The sequence below is a fragment of the Eumetopias jubatus genome, unplaced genomic scaffold (assembly GCF_037043125.1).
Source record: "Eumetopias jubatus isolate StellerSeaLion01/CBP00866 unplaced genomic scaffold, mEumJub1_p1.0 scaffold_9, whole genome shotgun sequence".
Lineage (NCBI taxonomy): Eukaryota > Metazoa > Chordata > Mammalia > Carnivora > Otariidae > Eumetopias > Eumetopias jubatus.
The window spans coordinates 54,428,819-54,450,595 of NW_028274815.1; the positions used below are offsets into that span (position 1 = coordinate 54,428,819).

General features: G+C 35.5%; 1 protein-coding gene across 1 annotated transcript; it reads left to right on the forward strand.

Moving 5' to 3' along the window:
- Window positions 1-1,291: 1,291 nt before the first annotated feature.
- C1D (C1D nuclear receptor corepressor) lies at window positions 1,292-20,386 on the forward strand. Its single transcript, XM_028116090.1, has 5 exons — window positions 1,292-1,378; window positions 14,709-14,855; window positions 15,614-15,680; window positions 15,980-16,035; window positions 18,693-20,386. Exons 2-5 carry the CDS (start codon window positions 14,718-14,720, stop codon window positions 18,855-18,857), a joined length of 426 nt encoding a protein of 141 aa, XP_027971891.1. The 5' UTR covers window positions 1,292-1,378; window positions 14,709-14,717; the 3' UTR covers window positions 18,858-20,386.
- The last annotated feature ends 1,391 nt before the right edge of the window (window positions 20,387-21,777 follow it).

The following is a 21,777-nucleotide window of genomic DNA, read 5'->3' on the forward strand; positions in this document are numbered from 1 at the left end:
GGCACACTAAGAGATTAGCAACACTGATAATAAAATAGCACAATTATAACTATATTGTAATAAAAGCTATGTGAATATGGTCTCTCAAAATACATTATTGTACTGTACTTACCCTTCTTTTTGTGATGACATGAGATGGCAAAATGCTTATATGATGAGATAAAGTGACCTGTATGGTGCAGGCATCGTGTTAGGTGACTATTGACCGTCTAATAATTCTAATAATTCATCAGAGGAAGGATCATGTGCTTCCAGATTGCGGTTGACCTCAGGTAACTGAAACCAAGGAAAGTGAAACCATGGTAAGAGGGGACTACTATACTACATTTCCAATTATCAGTTTTCCCTCTCACATCTGATTATATTTATTAAAATATAATTTTATGTTTACTGAAACTAATGAAAAATCTGTCCTTGTATTTTGCCTATTTTTTCCATTTTTCAAGAAATTCATTAAAATTTTTTTATTGTTATGTTAACCATACATTACATCATTAGTTTTTGATGTAGTGTTCCATGATTCATTGTTTGTGTATAACACCCAGTGCTCCACGTAGAATGTGCTCTCCTTAATACCCATCACCAGGCTAACCCATCCCCCCACCCCCTCCCCTCTAGAACCCTCAGTTTGTTTTTCAGAGTCCATCGTCTCTCATGGTTCGTCTCCCCTCCGATTTCCCCCCTTCAAAGAAATTCATTTTTGCTCTATCTTACAAAAGTATCTTTCAGTGATGAATTCTAAAACTAAAGAACTTGTGCTTTCACCACAGATAATTTGGGAGTCCGCTCTAGATGGTTAATTTTGAGGCGGATATTGGGAGTGTAGTAAGAACCAGGGTCCCGGAGGGGCGCCTGGCTGGTTCAGTCGTTAAGCGTCTGCGTTGGGCTCAGGTCATGATCCCGGCGCCCTGGGACCAGCCCCCCATTGGCTCCCTGCTCGGAGGGAAGCCTGCTTCTCCTTCTCCCACTCCCCCTGCCTGTGTTCCTACTCTCGCTATGTCTTCTTCTGTCAAATAGATAAATAAAATATTAAAAAAAAAAAAAGAACCAGGGTCCCGGAACCAGTTTAAGCAAAAATAAAAACCTAACAAAGCCTTAGTAACTAACATTTTTTTTATGGTTATGTATGCCCAACTTGTATCTGGGTTTCCGCAGAATACAAATCTAGTAAAAGGTACCCGTTTCTTGCCCCAAATCCTTCCACAGGTCTGGCCTGAGGTATTTGAGAGTAGTCGCCCAGGGGAAAGGAGACAGGGGGCGGGGTGAGTCGCGTGACGTTATCACAGAGCGCCGCGCGCGCAGCGGACAGAGACGGCGCCTATTGGCGTCACCACCACCCGACTGCTTTTTCTGGAGGCAGGAGTAGAAGGCCCGCGAGGTATTAATCAAAGCTGGGGTTTGAGTTTTTCTCGTGTTTCTGCAAAAGTTCGCTTCTTCTCGGAGTCCCTCTTTTCATCCCCGGGCTGACCGAGGGGAGCGGGTCGGGCTGCGTAGCCTTCGCGAATGCGTTACCTCATACCTGAGCGTTGGGGGGATGGCATTGTTGCAGGACCCCCACTTCGGGTTGTCCTGCGGCTGCTAGCCGGTTTTGGCTAAACTTGGCCCCTCACCACTCTCTCTTGGTCTGGCCTTTAGTTTTTTTCTCCTCAGCTTCTCCTCTTAAATATTGGGAGGCGGAGGAGAAATTAAATGACTGCACAATTTTCAGCTGCCGTCAAATCTTGTTTAGGGACGAAGGCCAAAGTGTAAGGTGTAGGGGAATAACTTTACTATGTTGTCACCGTTTATCATTCACATACGGCCTGCCGCTGCGGTATTAGGCCACGTGAGATGGTAGGCTAATTTCGATTTAAAGGCGAAATCTGTAGTCGATAATCTCGACGAAGTTTTTCATTATGCCTCAGGAAGGCTAGGTGCGATTCAAACTTCTGTTTAAATTATCTTTAATGTCTTTCTGTTTGTTGACCTCAATTCAATTTTGGCTTGATAAAGATGTATATGTCCTGCTTATTAATCTCTTTGGACTGTCTGATAATATACTGAACCGAGAATTAACTATTTTGACACTGGATCTGAAAATGTTGGATCCGAAAATTCAGACAATTCCTTTTGAAATTCAGAGAACCGTTTGTGATTTGTGGACATGCTAGAACTCTGTTTTGTTGAAAGATAAAATAATGACCGTGTGAACAGTGGTTTTCCAAAATGTTACAGGGTGTTATAGCTGCCTTCAAATAGTTAATGTTATATGTATCACAGGTCAGAGGTGATACAGTTTTTCATAAAACTGCTTTTAATTTTCAAATGGTTATTTATATGTGTTATCTCAGCTACTGATTCCAAACAGTTGACCCTTCAAGTATGGCTTTGAATCGTCCACATTGGTCACATTTGGTCAGTCTCACTTTAGTAAGTTAATAACTATTACCACTAGCTAATGTATTGAGTGGTAACTGAGCCAAGCACTGTTCTAATAGCTTTACCAATATTATTCATTTAACTTTCACAATCGTCCTATATACGGTTATTATTTTAGAGATGAGAATTTTGTAATAAGCGAATTCCATGGTTTTGGAAGGTAATTTTGCTGCTTCATATCTGTAATTTTGAAAATACTTTGAATTAAACATTGGCATTAAAAGAAGTAAATTCATTATCTGATGTAATTATTCATCTCAACTTTGAGCAACCTTTTGTAATTTGTATCTTTTTCTATTATCAGACTTTGGGTTAAATTTATTTTTTAGAGGTTAATACCTTTAAAAGGAAAAAGTATCTTTTCTCAGGGATTTTACTGTTAGTTTGAAGGAGAATTATAGATGGCATCAATGTGAACTGTCTGCCGAAGGAGCAATATTATTGATAGATTGTTGTATGTGTGTTTCACCATTATTTTCTAAGATAATGCAGTGCGAAAAGGTCATTATGGTAATAGAATTCTGGTGCAACATCTGCAGATGTCTCAAAATTATAAATTGGATTTTTTTCTGGCTCAGTTCATAATTGTATGTAACTCTACTTAGCATAGGAATGGAAACAGCCCTAGAATGTACCTTATGGTATATTTTTCTTTTGGATCCATGTGGTGACTTCCTAATATCTTTAAGTACAAACTCTAATCTGATATTAAGATTCTCAAAATTTGTCCCCAATTTACTTTCATTGGTTTTGAAGGGGTAACAAACAGTTACTAAGTACCTAATATGTGGCAAGATGTTATGTTAGTCATGTGCAGATGCAAATGTCATGCAACATAAATCCTGCTTTGAAGGAATAACATAGAGGATAAATAACCAGTGGAATGTTCTGGGCAGAGGAATGTCATGATCTGATATAGGTTTTTAACAGGATCACTCTGGCAGCTATGTTAAGAACAGATTGTTGGAGAGTGTGGTAGGCAAAAGCCAGGAGACTAATTAGGAAGGTGTTGTAATAATTCATATGAGATTATAGTGGCTTCATAGGGTGAAAAGAAGTATGGTGAGAGGCTGTTCAATTTTGGATGCATTTTGTAGGTAAAGCTAACAGATTTGTTTATGGATTGAATGTGGATTGTAAGAGTGAAATAATTGTCAGGGTTTGGGGCTTGAGCAACTTGAAGGGTGGAATTGCCATTAACTAAGAAGTGAAAAACTAAGAAAGGAGCAGTTGTGTGGGGGAAGATTAGGAGTTCAGTTATGACATGTTAGGTTTGAGATGTCTGTTAGTCATCCAGGTGGAGATGTTGAGTCTACCAAGTTTAGAGTTCAGTGGGGGGAGTTCATTGCTGGAAAAGAACATTTGGGAGTTGTCAGTGAACAGATGGTACTTAAAATTGTGAGACTGGAGATAATCACCAAAGGAATGAATGTAAACAGAAAAGAAAAGTAGTATAAGACCTGAGTCCTTAGGCATTTTAGCCTTTATAGGTTTGGGGAGATGAAAAACCAGCAAAGGAGACAGAATAAATAGCTAGTGTGGGACAATGACAGTTTTGAGAGTCTTGTGTTGTGGAATTCAGGGCTGAGTAGTGTGTTCATTTTTGTCAAATGCAATGAATGAATGGATCAAGTAAAATGAGGTTTGACACTTTTGGATTTATCAAGATACATGAGAAGGAGTATGATTGATGGATATATAATAACTAAGTCTGGAGAACTTGGGAACAAAGAAGAGATACTTTTGTTTGGAAGCTATGGGAGCCTTTATAGAGGAGGGGCATAATTAGTCTCCTGGCTTTAAATAATTAATGTTTCACTAGGCCCAGAACATAGGGGATGGGGTGTGAGGATGGGGTAATCCAAGCAGAGGGAAGGGCCTTACTTTTTTCCGTTCAAGGCCATACATCCCAGTCAGTTGTTTTAAGGATGCTTTTCCAAGTTCTTTCCTAGCCATTTCCTCATTCTGGATAATTATTCTTGCTCTAGGTCTGAAGAAATTCACAAAAGACACAAATTAATGCTAGTTATCCTCAACCAGGTACTCGCTTAGTTCCCTGACAATTCTTTTTTTTATCCTTACTCCTCCTAGCACATACTCTACAGTGCCATGTAAATGAATAACATTTACTGAGCATTTACTACATGCCAGGCACTAAGGGTTCATTTATTTAATAGATATTTATTTAGCAACTATGACATGCTGCCACGATACTTGGAATGTAATCATGAGCAAAGACTTGCCCTGTACCAGGATTACAGTATAGTGTGGATGATGGGCGTTCATCAAATAATCACAGAAGTATAAAATTACAACAATGACAGGGAGAAACCAGGACGCTGTGAGACTCTATAAGTAGTGAATGTGACTTGATCTGAGTGATGAGGGAGCTGGGTTAAGCAGGCAAAAAATGGTGGTGACTGGGAGTCCTCACAATTCTAGGAGTTCTAGGCAGAGAACAAGGCCAGAGAGGCTTTTGTATGTGAGAATAGGGAGAAAATGGCCTCATGGTGGCTAGAAAATTTATGTGTAGAGAAGGGAATCTATTCATATGGTTCTTTGAATATAATAGAGCTAAAGAATATAGGTTTGATTTTAGCTGCTAAGTTGGGGGAAATGACATCGGGCATATTTGGGAATAAATTTCAAAATTTCAGATAATTAAAAAATTTATGTATGATATGTAAAAATATATAATTATTATAATATGTTATATTTATTATTGTTTAAAACGCGTAATTCTGAGAGTATAATGTAAAATGTGCTCCTTTGCCTTCCTGCTTATTGGTTTCCCAGAAGTAGCCATAGTTAGCAGCTTCTTTTGTATCCTTTAAGAAATTTACATGCATATACAAGTATATGCTCATACATCTTTTTTCTTAAAAACAAATGGGTTGTATTCTATATCCTGCTTAGTTTTTGTTCACTTAATATATCTTAAGAATCTGGCTCTACTTTATACTTTTTCACTGCCTCAGAGTATTTTATTGAATGACTATGTCATAATTTATTTAACCAGTTCTTGTTAATGGTTCTCTGCTTTAAAGTTTCAGTATTTTAAAGAGGGCTATACTAGATGTCCTTGAACGTTATCTTGTGTGAAAATGTACTCTTTGGGAAGTAAAATTGCTTGGTCAAAGAATTTGAACATAAGTAATTTTGAAGCACAGTGCCAAATTCCCACCACCCCCCATACTCAGTATACACTCTAATTAATAGTGAATGAGAGACTGTTTCTCCTCACCTTTGACCATATTAGATACTATCAGTCTTTTTAATTTTTGCTTGTTTGGCAGATGAAAAGTGACATCTTGTTTTAGCGATTTATGTTTCTTTGATTATAAGATTGAGTAGCTTTATCTTTATTGGTCATCTGGATTTCCTTTATATGTGAGCTTCTGATTTTCTTTTGGGTTGTAGGTATTCTTTTTGTTGTTAAGTTGATTTGTAGGGGTTCCTTTTTGTGTCTTTGTGTTGCAAACATTTTCCCTAGTTTTACATATGACTTTTGACTTGTGTTGGTTTGTTTATTTACTCATTCCGGCATGCATACATTTTTAGGAGGGCAAGATAATGTATAGGACATCAGAATTTTTTTAGAAGGAAATTTGTGACATTATTGAAATAATTAGACATTCTGGAATGTCAGCCTTTGTTGGAAATGTTAGTAATATAAACCTCATTTGAGGCCACAGGGTCTGTTTTGTTTTTATAAGCTTTGTTCAACAACTATCACAGGTCTGTTGAGCTCGCCCAGTAACCTAGCTTCCCTTTACCCCCAATTATATTTGGAATTGAAATGGCAGATAATAGAGCTGCTTTAGTATTCTAGACTGTAATTTCTGTTTAGGTGTTCCTCAATTTATGAACCGAGTTATATTCTAAATGTTAGGTTTGTGAGTTAGGTATCTAATTTCACTATAGAAATAATGTGCATAGGTTCTTTTTTTAAAGATTTATTTATTTATTTTGAGAGAGAGAGCATGCGCATGTGAGTGCACAAGTTGGAGGGAGGAGCAGAGGGAGAGAATCTTTCAAGCAGACTTCCCGCTAGTGAGAAGCCCAACAAGGGGCTTGACGAGGGGCTCGATCCCACAACCTATGACATCATGATCTAAGCTGAAATCAAGAGTCAGACACTCCACTGAGCCAACCAGGTGCCCCATACATAGTTTTTTTTTTTTTTTTTTTTAACGATTTTCTTTATTTACTAGAGAGAGAGAGAGAGAGGGTACACAAGCAGGGGGAGGGGTAAAGGGAGAGGGAGAAGCAGACTCCCCACTGAGCAGGGAGCACAACGTGGGGTTCAATCCCAGGACCATGGGATCGTGACCTGAACTGAAGGCAGATGCTTAACCGACTGAGTCACCCAGGCGCCCCCCACCCTGCCCCGCTACATAGGTTCTTATCTCTATTCTCAAAGTATAAGTAATTCATGAAGGCTAGTTTTTTTTTAAATTGCAAATTCAAGATGTCCTGTAATTTTGCCCCTGTGTACTTCAATATGCATCCTTAAATGATATTATATAACTATAATGCCATTTTCAGCTGAATTCTAATTTCCTAGCAATAATCTTAGTGTCATCTAACATCTGATCCATATTGATTTCTTTGTCTCATAAATATTTTTTTATACTTGATTTGAATCAAGATCCAAACAAAGTCTGCATATCCATTTGGTTGTTAGCTCTCCCAGATCTCCTTAATCTCTTCTTCCTCTACTTCTCCCTTTTCTTAGTTTTTCTTCATCACATTTTTTGTTACAGAAACCAGGTCAATTGTCCAGTAGAGTATTTCTCACTTTAGATTTGTCTTTTTGCTTTCTTGTGGTGTTAACTTGTTTCTCTATCTTCTGTATTTCCTGTAAAATGGAAGTTAGCTTTAAAGGCTCAATTAGATTCAGAGTCAACTTTTTTGGGAAGTTGGAAATGCTACGCAGATGGTGCTGTGTACCTCACATTGCTTCACATCAGGAGATTCATAATGTTTGTGTCCTACTTTCAGTGATGTGAAGATTGATCCCTGGGCTTAAGTAGTGATAGTCTCACTCCTGTGTTGTAAACTTCCCCATCACCCCTTTATCTGTCAGTGATTGTTGCCTGAATCTATAATTTCATCAGGGGTTGCAAAATGGTGATTTTTTTTTTTTAATTTGTCATTCCTTCACATTTGTTAGTTGGAATTTGAAGTCTAGTTTTATTACTTGGGAACCTGACAATCAGGAATAACAAGGCTATTTTGGGGGAAATTCTGTCAGAACAACAACTTGTAATGCCAGGAATGTACCTTTTTTTGCTGTAGTTCTGGAGGCTTAAAGGAGTGTGACGGTCTTTTTGATGTGACAGCTTGACTAGGCTGCAGCCCCAGATATTCAGTCCAAAACCAATCTAGGTGTTGCTATAAAGGTATTTGTAGGTGTGATCAAAATCTACAAATTAGCTGACTTTAAGTTAGGAGGAATATTCTAGATAATCTGGGTGGGTTTGATTCAATCAGTTGAAAGGCTTTAGAAGCAGAGCTGAGGCTTCCCTGACAAAAAAGAAATTCCACCTGTGGACAGCAACTTCAGCCTGTAGCCAAGACTTCCAGTATGCTCTTCCTTGATGGCTGCCCTGCAGATTTTGGAATTACTTAGCCAGCCCCCACAGTTGCTTAAGCCAGTTTCTTTCAGTAAATCTCTTCATATATCTCCTATTGGTTTCTTGCAATAAATGTCTTCAAATCTCCTATTGGTTCTCTGCTCTGGGTGAGCGCTGGATGGTACCAGGAGCAACTCCCCTGATGCCGTTCTCTAACAAAATGGGGTGGGGAGTTGTGGTAAGGGTCAGAGAACCTACATTGTTTAGGGTGATCATATGATTTATTGCTCAGACTGGGACTTCTGAAAGAGAAATGGGGAGCTGAATGGATGGCCAGTAGAAACAATAGGCACAAACTAGGATTGTCTTGGGCAGATTGAGACATAGTCATTCCACGTGTCAGCCAGTGGTGATGGAACATCAGTATGACACAGCCCCTTCAAGGAGCTTGTAGTCAAAGGGAAATTAATTATATCAACAGACAATACCAGATAGTGTTTTAGTGATATGACAGCTTGTAGTTGCGTTTTTCAGAGAGAATAGGAGGGTGGTACTCAGAGAATTCTTCACTGGCTGAAGCAAAACCTGATCTTATGTCTAAAGTTTGAACAAAGTTAAGTGGGAAGAATGGTTAATGTACAGAGAGCCATGTAGGTGAAAGGTTAGAGTGAATGAGCGTGGCACATCTGGAAGACTGCCATCATGGCTGCAGCTGTAGGATTGGAAGAGGGGGGCAATGAGAGATGAGGTTAGACAAGCAAGAGTCACGTCATAATAGGCCTGGTATCCATACTGAGGGATTGGGGAGCTATTGCAGGATTTTAAGCAGAGGTGTACCATGACTAGAGTATCTTTATAGAAAAATCATATCTTGTAACTTTTCAAAATTGAAAGTGGAAAAAATTGACAGTAGGGAGACTACTCAGAGGCTCTTGAAATGATCTAGTCAGTGAGAGTGGAGGAAAGCTTGTGGTGTAAGGACATTGAGGCCAAATTGATGGGACTGATTGGATCTGGGGTCTGAGGAAGGGGTGATGGGTGACTCCCAGGTTCCTGACTGGATTGACCTTCCTGAAGTAAGAGAATCGTCGGCAGGAGGTAGGGAGATGGCTTCTGTTCTTGTGTGATAATATGCACCCCTCCTTTTCTGCCTGTATTATGATTTTCCTTACCAGTGAGAGGAGGGAGGGAGTGGCAGTGACATCCTGTAGGGATTACTAGGGAGGGTTCCCTCCATCTGCACTTAAATCTTAGCCAGACCTTAGGAATGGAAAGAGGCCAGTTTTCTCCTGCCCTCTCCTACCTCCACCTCTGCTGCTGGTACTTTAGAAGGAGCAGGTTGAAGGGCGAGAAATACCTTTAGACCTTGGGAGAGGGTAAGGAGCAGAGGAGGTTGAGTTCTTTTCTTCTTTCCCTTTGGACATTTTACTGTGTACAACTTTGGGCAAGTTATTGACCCTCAAATAAAGGAGTTAATGTGTATAGAGTACTTAGAATAGTGCCTGGCTTATAGGCAGATTTTCAAATGTTTGCTATTGCTGCTAATACCATACATTTCATGGCTTTATTCTGGGATCTGAGTAGCAAAGGGAACAGAGGGAAGTTTCTGCAGTTCTCTCCTTGTAGATTTTCCTGTGGAAGGAATGAATATTTAGGAACTGTCTGTATAAAACGTTAGAAGAAATCATATGAATTGGAGGGAATTTCTGATAATAGAAGAACCATTATTTTGTAGTCTGCCTTGCCTTTATTTTTTTTAGTTAGGAAAAAGGCAAGTGGTTCAGTTCATATTTAATGAGGGTAATTATTCTTACTGCTTTGCTTTCACTGTTCATCCTAACCCATTTTAACGATAAATAACTGCTTGTTTATTGGGGCCTAGGGACCAGGGATAGTTGTAGGAAAAATCCCCATCATGATTCTGGAGAGGAAAAATATTCTCAAATAGAAAAATTGGATGAAAAAAATGCACATTTAAATAAAGACCTTCCTGTGTTTTTTATATTTGCAGTATTTGTTAAAAGCCAAAATGCATTGTTAAAATATGCCTTTATTTGAATTTAATGATTTGTTTTTTATTACAATTTTAGTACATGCTTTTTGAAATAACAAAATTTAGGGATGCCTGGGTGGCTCAGTCAGTTAAGCCCTTGCCTCTTGATTTTGGCTCATGTCATGATTTCAGGGTTGTGAGATCCAGTTTGGCTCAGTGCTGGGCATGGAGCCTGCTTAACAGTCTCTCACTCCCCCCGGCCCCGGCTAGCACACGCATGTTGGCTCTCTTAAAAAAAAATCATGAAGAATGAAGAATTAAAATGAGTCTGCTTTGATCCTATTCCCTAATCCCTGCCTCTTCTCAGAAAGAATGTCTCTTTTTTGTGTATCTCTTTCCAGACCTTTTTCTACATATTTTCATATATACAGGTCTTTAAAAACAAATGGCATATGTAAGATACATATTGTTTTATATACAGTGTTCTATGAATTTTTTCACCACTTCTCATTGTGTGTTACTACATAAAGATTTACTTGTTTTTAATACTCTTTTGGACGGATGTGCTATAATTCATTTAACTGTTTCCCTATTGATGAATATTTAGATTAGTCTTTCCAATATTTTGTTAAGAGTTTTTTCATTCAGCAAATGTTTGTTGACTGTCAGGCAGTGCTAGTGAACAAAACACAAAAATTTCTGCTCTCATGTGGCTACATTCTTTTGGAGGTGGCCAGACAGTAAATGAATAAAATAAATATGTCATGCTACTGAGCACTGTGAGGTAGAGAAGGAGATAGGAGTGCTGGAAGTCGGTGGGGGTAGTGGGTGCATTTTAACAAAGGGTGGTCAGGAAAGGATTACCTATAGGTGACGTTTGAGTAGAGATCTGGTGAAGGTGAAGTAATGAACTCTGAAGCTCTTGGTGCCGGAGAAGCATTCTAGGAAGGGAAGAACAAAGGTCCTGAGGTAGGGGCATGCCCAATGTGAAGGGGAAGAGCAATGAGGCCATTATGGCTGGAGAGTCAAGGACCATTCTGTAATTTTAGGTCTGAACAGTTGGAAAGGTAGAGTTGGAAAGACTATAGCAGGCAAGACTTTGGTTTGGGTACATTACATTTGAGAATCTATTAACATCCAACCAGAGAGGTATTGAGTAAGCAGTTGGAAATGTGATTTGGAGTTCATGGGGAGGTCAGAGTTGGAGATAAAGACCTGGGAGTCATCAGTATATTAATGCAATTTAAAGTCCAGAGCTCACCTAGGGAGTAAATTAGAGGGGAAAAAAGAATCAAGGACAGCCTGTGGGCATATTAAGGGTAAGAGGCTGAGGATATGAAAAGGATGCAGCAAAGGAGACCAAGAAAGCAGCCATGAGGTAGGAGGGAAACCAAGAAAATGTGATGCCCTGGAAACTAAAGGAAGGGAGTGAACAATGTCAAGTGATGAGAACTGAGAATTGACCATAGAATTTAACAGTGTGACTATGTGGGTGACCTTGACAAGAGCAATTTTGAGTGAGAAGGAGGGGACCTGGTTGTAGCAGATTCAAGAAAGAATGGAAGGAGAGGAATTGGGACTGTTGGTATAAGCCGGTCTTTCAAGGGTTGGAAAATGTTTTTTTTTCTCTGGAGGGGATATGAAGTCAAAATGTTTCTTTTGTTGTCAAAGATGGAGAAATAAAATGTGGTAAGCTTATGGTTAATGATAGAGCAGAAGGAAAAACTGATGCAAGAGAAAGTAGGAGAGATTGAGAGAAGAGTTCAAGGTGTCCATTTTAATAAATTTGTATGTATGTATGTATACAAGGATTTCTCTAAGCTAGATTCTTAAGACTGCCTGAGTCAAAGGGTATGTACATTTAAAAAATCTATACCAGTTTACATTCCACCTTCATTGTATACCCTTGCCAACACTGAACTTTGCTAATCTTTAACATTATTGCCATTCTGATGGGAGATATCTGTATTATTTTAATTGGTAGGAATTCTTTATATAATCTAATTCTTTATTATTGGCAAATATTTTTCCCAGGCTGTTTCTTGCCTATTAACTTTGCTTATGGCACACTTTTACCATGTACATTTTTTTTTTCAGTTTTTTATGTAGTTAAGTCTGTCCCTCATTTCCTTTTATAGCATTTGGGTTTCATATGGATTATATAAATATTTTAATAATCTTTTAATATGTTTATACATTTACCTTTTTAATTCATCTGGAGTTTATTTTTGTGTATGTTATGACATAGGTATCTCAGTTTTTCATCTTTTTCTGTGTTCTTAAACAGTTAAATACTATAGAATTAACTGTTTCTTAAAGGTTTGAAAGAAATTACCTGTATCTTCTAGACTTGGAGCCTTTTTGGAGGGTAGATCTTTGACCTTAAAATTTTTGTTCTGTGGTTAATCTATTTGTTTTACATACTTCTTTTTAGGTTAATTTTGGTAATTTTTCCCCCCGAGCCCCTCATTCTTTTCATCCAGATTTTCCAAATTTATTGGCTTAAAATTCTACGTAAGGAGAATAAGCACTAAATCTTCCCCATATTTGCAGTATAATGCTTGTACTTACACCTTTATCTGGGCAGCAGCTGCTGGAGCCTTCCAAGATCTAGAGATTTTGGTTTAGCTGTTTTCAGCCCTTATGCCCCAGTTCTTAGTGCCTTTCATCTTGGAGTTAGTTATACATTCACCTTCTCTTTTGTTTGTGGGGGATTGCAGGCTCCTTGGTCTCTTTCGTAACACGCTGATCCCATTTGCTTTTTAGCTTACAAAAATTTGTGCTGTTGAGGTCTGCTGATGGATACATGCCCTTTTTGGTTTCCAACATTACTCTGGACTTATTTTTGGATTTCTTTTGTCATTTGGAGAGATTTGGGGAGGGATGAGAGGCAAATACATATTTTTAGTTAGCCTTTTGAAACAAGAAGTCACAATTCCTTCCTGTGTGGTTTTCTTTTATCAGGTCCTTTTTTCAATTGCTGGTTGCACAGTAGTTAGATAGTAACTTTACAGCCCAAGCAGTGATAGCCAGATAGACTTGACTTTTTTTTTTTTTAATGAAACCAGATGACTCAGCAGAATGTACTTGTTGAATAGAAATGTTGACACATTGTCAATAAATATTCCAATAGTACTTTTTTAAAGTTAAGTGACATAATCGTAACATTTAGAATTATAAGGGACTTTACAGATCATTAGACCAACTGCCTTATTTTATGCATGAACTATTTGAGGCCCAGAGATTTTCAGTGATTTATCTAAGGTGACAAAATCAGTGATCAAGCAAGACAGAAAGCCCAAGTTTCTTTACTTCAATTCTACTATGCTTTACTATTTTACACATTCTTGGTTGTTCTATTTATCTTTGTAATGAAAGAGGTATTTTCATTGTATTTAAAAAATATGTATATTTTTTAAATCTACAGATGGTACGTATGGCTTGGAATTGCTTCTGAAAATTTGGTCTTAGATATCATATTAAATATGTTGGTGTGGATTTTGGTTTTTCTCACATAGATATTATGTATTATGATATAAATGTGAATTTTATTTTATTTTTTTATTTTTTATTTTTTTTAATTTATTTTATTTTATTTTTTTAAATATTTATTTTACAGAGAGAGAGAGAGAGACAGTGAGAGAGGTAACACAGCAGGGGGAGTGGGAGAGGGAGAAGCAGGCCTCCCGCCAAGCAGGGAGCCCGATGCGGGGCTCGATCCCAGGACCCTGGGATCATGGCCTGAGCCGAAGGGAGACGCTTAAGGCTGAGCCACCCAGGCGCCCCATAAATGTGAATTTTAAAAGAATGGGCTGTCAAGATATACTCTAGCCTAAATGAAAATCATATCGTTTATTTTTCCCAAGTTTCCTCTTTTCTGCTGGTAGACTTTATGTGATTTATAGACTCTCTGAATTTGTTATTACAATTTTAAAGAGGCTTAAAAAATATATATAAATGTAAGTATAGGCTTAAAAATGATTTTAGTGATAGTCATAAGCTATTTCAGACCTAGGTTTTCTAATTTTTTAGTTTAATATACCATGCTGCTAGATCAGCACCTAAATTAATTAATTAATTTATAGATTTTATTTTATTTATTTGACAGAGAGAGATATCTAGAGCAGGAACACAAGCAGGGGGAGTGGGAGAGGGAGAAGCAGGTTTCCCAAGGAGCGGGACGGGACCCTGGGATCATGATCTGAGCTGAAGGCAGACGCTTAACAACTGAGCCACCCAGGTGCCCCTCAACACCTAAATTTAGAAGGGCTAAAATTTTTCAAAGTTTTTCAAAGAAAGAGCTTATCATTTTTTCAACAAGCATAAAGGATAGGATATACTCATCGTACTTTCATAGCTTTGGTTGGTCTTTAATTTCAACGGGTTTTTTATTTTTTGTAAGTTTTTAAAATGTGGGATTTTGATTATTGATAATCCATGTTTGGTCTTTTGTTCTTGAAAGGCATTGAGGCTCTGATACGTGCAGCATTAGTGGACTTGGGTAGGTTCTCTTCTCCCCCTGCCACCTTGAACAATTTGAGGATGCAAAGTGAATGTAGTTGCTCTAGAATTATATTTTAAGATTTGTATAGTTATCTTTAGGTTTTAACTCTTTTAGTAATTTTTAAATGCATGATAAAACTATTGATTTTGTTTTTGTAAACTAAAGAGCAATCTCTGTCTTCCACAAATTCTAAAAATTTAATTTTTTTTTCCAGTTGGTCATAATGGCAGGTGAAGAAATTAATGAAGACTATCCAGTAGAAATTCATGAGTATTTATCAACATTTGAGAATTCCATTGGTGCTGTGGATGAGATGCTGAAGACCATGATGTCTGTTTCTAGAAATGAGTTGTTGCAGAAGGTATTTTAAAAATGTAATTTCTAAAAATGTAATTCATAAAACAGAGTGCTATGTTATGAAAATATAGAAGATACAGATTAATGACATATGTTCCTTTTCCCCTTAATTTCAATTTTATAAGTGTTTGGTATTTTTAGGGGGAAAAAACAAAACAGAACTCCAACCTTAGGAAATACTTCCTAACTATATATTTTTTTTAACTATATTTTTATTTTGACTTGGTTTTGAGAAAAAAGCTCTTAACAACATTCTTTTTGACAGACTCTATCTTTGACCTTTTAAATATTACAATGATGTTATCAGGGTTTCTGGAAACCCTATAGGACAAAAAGAGTAAATTGACTTTGACAGTCTAAAACAAATCTCATTATGTTTCTTCTGTCTTTGGTATTGCCTAAGCATTTTAGCCTGCCTCTTATACATAAGTGCATCATGTACAGTGTTTATATTGATAAATTACTTTTGACATACAAAACCCAGATCGTAACTCCTGAAATTAAAATAATTGAAAAGAATTTTGCTTGGATTATACACATTCCTTGTCTAAGTAAAGTTGATACCCTGAAGTGAAAATTTGTGGGCAAAAATCACTGGTTAATAAAACTTTTTCTTTTTGCAAATTATTTCAGGATCATTTGGTTATTGGATTATAGGAAGGGAAAGAAACATCTCTTTGATACATTGTATTTGGTGAAAGTTTATGTGATGGTGCTCAAAATTTGTATGTATTTCTTTTTTCTTTCTCTCTTTTTTTATAGTTGGACCCCCTTGAGCAAGCCAAAGTGGATTTAGTTTCTGCTTACACATTAAATTCAATGTTTTGGGGTATGTATATTAATTTGGAGTTAATTAACAAATTATTTATTGTGTCAAAGGTGATTTATTTTTTAAATGCTAGCCTTTATATACGGTTATACTTTATGGCAATTTTAATAGTCAGATATTTATTTCTTTTAAGTCAGAGTACCAGATATCCTTGAGGCACATAAAAATTTACTATTACATAGAGGTTGAATAATTTAAGACTTAATTAATCATTTTTTGTGACATTTCTTTTTTGTGAGTAACTAGTTTCTTTAATTAATATATATGCCATTTTATTCCATGAAATCTTTGTCTTGTAGTTTATTTGGCAACTCAGGGAGTTAATCCTAAGGAACATCCAGTAAAGCAGGAATTGGTAAGATTGCAGTGGATTTCTTTTTATTTGACTCTTTGTTTGTTGTGGTATTCCTGAAGTCAAAGTCACAGTACCTTTATCATACTAGCTGTGGAGAACAAAATTATTTAGAGTCCAAATTATGAAAGTGAGCCAGATTTCCTTATGTCTTTTCCTTACCTTTGTTAGGGAAATGGTGTTCCATATATTATATAAATCTCTGGATGGGAAAATGTTACAATTCAAGTAATTTATAACTTCCATATTATTTTTTCTATAAATTCTTGAAATCCTGTTCATCTCTACAACTGCCTTTTTTTTTTTTTTAAAAACTCTTACACAATTCTTAAAAGTATATTCTAGTTGATTTACTAGCAAAGACGGGAAAGTTTCTCCCCCACTTTTCAATTTTTCCATTAATTCATTTTCTCAGCAGTAAAGAATCCAGTTCAGCAACAAAGCTAAAAGCTTTTTTGGCACCAGTTGTATGTGTACTGTCCAGTAATTCTGCATTACTGACATATTTACAACCTGTAATAAATCTTCTAGGTTTGTCTTTGTATTCCATTTAGATGTATAAGTACAGTATATAAGGTCTAGTATCTTGAAGTTTTTGCTGACTTCAAAAATTAAATCATTCAATATGAAAAAAAATTAGAAATCTAACTTACAGTAACCTTCTTGACTTGGCTTTATGAATAAGAATGTTAATAAATTTATTCTTTGTGTTTATAAGATATAAGGTAAATATATGAAATACACTTGACACTGTATTATTATTCTCAAGTCTTATGGTGGTTGATATGTATGTTATTTACAACTTAGTAGAATACTTGGTCATTTATTTATAAAAAAATGAGTAAACCAGATATCTTCATTTTATAAATATATGGACTAATGCATTGTCTTCTTTTAAAGTTCTTGGGGGAAAAACAAATTTATTTTTAAATACAGAAATTGTGAAAAATATTTAAAGCAAAAATGTAAAACAATATGAGGCACAGATCTTGATTTGACCGGTGATACTGACTTTAAAATCTTAAGAAGTGTGCCCTGTATCATCTGTTTTCAACTTTCTAATATGGACTTTACATTTATAAGGTTTCTCATTTTTCTTTTAATACAAACTTATTTGTAATGTCTTAATACTTGATTCTGTCATTGGAAATGGATAAAATCATCATCTGTCTTTTTTCTCTGTCAGAACCCACTTTATGGAGGAGTACATTCATATTCTGGACGATGGTTGGCACATAAAAAGCATACATAAACCCATTCCCCTTTTCTGACCTTGTGACAGACATCACTAATTGATCACAGAGTTAGTGTGTGAGAGGAAACCTATTTGTCATATATATCATGAATGGGGAAAGGCATTGAAAATAGTCAATTTATTTATTCAACAAATAATTGCGTGCCTATTGGAAGCCAGGCATTATATCCAAGTGAGATGGTTCCTCTGTGAATAAAGCTGACAAATACCACTACCCTTGTGGCAGATGCCAGACTATCTAGTGGAGGGAGACAAGCAATTAACATAAACTAATAATAAATACATATAGATATATAGTATGTTAGAAAGTTATATGTTATGGGAAAAAAATAGCATAGGATGAGGGGGATTGGAGTGCTTGAGTAGGATTGCCATTTTAAATGGTAAAGGCAGGGCCTATTAACAAGGTTAACATTTGAGCCAGCTGGAAGGGAGAGAGGGAGTGGCTATGTGGATATTTGAGGAAGATCATTCCAGGCAAGGCTGGGGTAGGTGTGTGTTGGGAGGACTTGGGCTTTTACTCTAAGGGGAGCAGACAGCCATGAGAGGATTTTGAGCAGAGTTGTCAGCCTTTCACAATTAAAAAGTTCTAGGGGTCTGCCTTTTTCTGAGTGTATTTCTATAACTATTTTGATTATTTTAATAAAACTTGCTTTTTATTAGTGATCAATCATTTACTATGCTATTTTATGGCTCTCATCCCCTTTATTTCTCCAGTGACAGTATAAAATAGCCCTTTATTCTGATTAATGGTCTCAGAGGATTCAAAGTGGTATGGCAACCTTATTATGTTCCTCACCTTGTAAAGTCTGATTAGAACTGATTAGAAATATAGAAACTGTATTTCATTAGAAAGTATCATGTGCTTATCAATCAAAACTATGAAATTGAACAAAACTTGTATTTTCATTTTGCTTATTTTAATTGTGATACTAGAAGGTAAAATAAAAAAAATAGTTAAGTACTACTTCTTCCATTTCCTGTTTAGAAAAGTTTCAAGAGAGTTTAATTTGTATATTGCATACAAGTATATGAGAGCTCTATTTTAGATTATAGACTTCAGATACATAAGAGTTCTTATATGGATTTAGGTTAATGTTAAATTAAAAAATATATAACTACATATGAACAATTCAGTGTTTATCTCTGTAGTGATGTCTTAGTCTAGTTCTTCCCCTTTTGAAACACTCCAAATACTTCTGAAATGACTTTTTAATGTCTGTTCCCCCCAGACTATGAACTCCAGAAGAGCATGGAACATGTTTATCCTATTCACTTGCACTTACTAGCACCACTCAATAGGCAATAAATACATATCTGTTGAATTTAACTGAGGTATAGTATAATAAAGCTTAGTGGTGGTGAACAGCTTAGTAAATCCGTTGCTTTTTTTTTTATCTTTAAGGAAAGAATCAGAATATACATGAACAGAGTCAAGGAAATAACAGACAAGAAAAAGGCTGGCAAGCTGGACAGAGGTGCAGCTTCAAGATTTGTGAAAAATGCCCTTTGGGAACCAAAACCTAAAAATGCATCCAAAGTTGCCAATAAAGGAAAAAGTAAAAATTAACCCTTTGGTTTTGATGTACACATACTGTAAAAGTACATCACTTTTATTGTTTTCCACAAAATAGATGATTATGTGGCATTGCAAGGTTTAAATGTATTTGTTATTGAATCCATATATAAAATTTACATTTTAAATTTGTAATGCTAAATATTCTTTCCCCTAGAAAGATTAAGTTATCTTTATTGATTTTCCTATAGAACACAATGAGGTTTTTAACATTGTGATATATTTTATATTTATAGTTTATTATCTCTCTTGACAAGACTCTTATTTCCTTATACAGGTCAATCTTTCAAGTACCATTTTATAAGCAACTATGAAATTTAAGTTAAATGTTCTTTGTAAACATTTGTCTATTTTAGTAAAAGGCGAAAGATTTATGCAATCTGAAGAGAAACCAGAGTATAACATTTGTCTATTTTAAATGAATGACTTTATGAAGTATGCTCTCTGAAGGCTAAAGTTATAAATACATCTGTTTTCACTATATAAAGAAAGAATGAAATGACTTAAATGCCCATTTCTTTCCTATATAGCTACTTCATCATGTTTTCATGATTTTGGGAATTATTGCTTTTTTTGATATTTGAAGTATGAAATTAAGACTTTAAGGTTATATTTTAATTCTTGGCAATTTGCCTCTATGTCCCATTTAAGGTAAAATATATTCTCATTAGCTTTAGTTGGGAAATGAAGCTGTATATTAATGGCTGAATTTTGGCATAATGGCTATACCCTATCAATAAAGGCTGTAAAGGTTGTATAGATGACTGTTTATTTTTCTCTTTTGTGTAAATTTGCCCTTGAAATTAGGAAGATAGGTTTTAGAGATTATTAGGAATAGAGAAACTCGAGTTTTTGTTGCTTATGCATCATGCCTATAGATCTTTTTGTCTCATTTTTTCACATTTTTTGATTACATGGTTTTGAGGTGATATCAAGTACATACAAGTATTTTGGAACAACTTTCTATGTTTATGTAATGCCACACTTAAGGAGAGGACAAGTCCAAAGGAGATTATATTGTGTTTATATTCTGATTTATTTTTTCAGAATATTTGTTACAGAGAATTCTACATATTAAAATTTTTTTTTAATGTCTAAGTCCTTGGATTTTAATTATATGCTCTTAATGCTTTCAGTTTTTGAATCCACATATCCACATCATTATTATAGGAATGCCAAGTACAGTAAAGTACTTTAATTTTTGAAAAAGAAGTTAAAATTTTCTATGTGATTAGTTCTGCATAAGTAACCTTGCATAAATGGATTTCTTGATTTATGGTAGAAGATGTTGGAAATGTCTTAAAATGTAATGGATTTTGTAAAGCATGTTGAACTCTTTCTATGACACATGAAGAGGAAGTCACTGATAGATGCAGAGTCTTCTGGCTCAGATGTCAGACAATTTTTGAAGTGGAAGAACATTTATAGTTACTTCATTACTTTTTTCACCCTCATCCTCTCAAATTTCTAGCTTTTTTAAAAAGTAACTTCTTCATGAGAGAAATAAATGTTATTATGAACAAGTGTAGTGTACATGTGTTATTTATTACAAAGAAACTTACAACTTGCATTTCTGTATATTTTCTAATTTCATAAAGAAAAAAATGAAAAATGTCATACAGTTGCAGAAAATCATTAGCCAAGTTAGGGTTTGTGAAAGTCCAACTCTAAATTCTGTTAAATTGGAGTTTCTTAGTGAATAATTCTTGTGCTCGCTTCGGCAGCACATATACTTAGTGAATAATTCTTTCAGTGTTTTATTAGTAGAAATAAAAAACAGTTGAGTGTATTCCCTTTTATAATGTAGAATTTGAAATACATATTACCTGGCACGTAATCAGGAACTGAATGGTGGTAGTGCAGTGCGTGCTCATTTTTGTTGTTGTTTATTCATTTCACAGATATTTAATGACATTTACATTGCCAAATACTACTCAGGTTCCAAGGAAGACAACTCAAGCCTTTATTCTATTTTTATAAAGTGTTATGAAAAAAGTAGTCTTTTTGTTCAATTCAGGTTTTCAGAGTTACTAGAAAATTTATGACAAATTGTGCTCATTAACCTTAGTCAGAACCATAAAGGGTGATGGGTTGATCTATTTGACTGTGGTATAGTTATTGTTAACATAGTTTTTTCCAAATGACAGTCTGCTCTAAGTTTAGATGTTAATCACATCTTTTATTAATCTCTTTGGAAATTAACAAGTTGGAGAGGTTATAGCTATAGATATTTTTAAGATTGGAATTATAGACTATTAATCTAATACTAAATAATGAGATTTTGTCTTTTAATATTATTTTAAGTACAATTTTCTTGTTAATAGTTGCAGGATGGGAATTCATTTTAGTAAAGTAGAATATATTAAGAGGAAAATTGAAGGTTGAATTATGGTTTACATTCCTGGAATTAGGAGGTTATGTCAAGTTGATTGGTTTTTAAGATACCCTACAGATTAAAAAATTGTTCTCCTTAGCTATTAGAAGTGGATTGGTATTATTTCTAAATAAGGCTTTTAAGATTGACTAGAAATGTAGGAAATGCTTCAAAAATGGACAATGTATTGAATATAGATACTAATTTCTTAAGTAGGTGATTGGAGAAAAAGATGCTCTAGGAATCATTCAGTTTATGATATAGTTAAACTATAATTTTATGCAGTAAATTATTAGACACTCTGGCTTTACAAAGTGACATTAAGTGAGAAAGATTTGAACAGTGATTCTGACCCTCATGTAATAGCTAAGTTTGGTATATAAAGGGAAGAAAAAGAAGCCCTTGGCATCTCATTTTCTTCCCTCATAGCATAGTTCATAAACTTACCCTTGCCCAAATATATTCAATGGCTCCTTTACCAAATGACCTTGGTAGCAACCTATTTTATATAAATGTGATCTGAATGTACTGTACTAATAA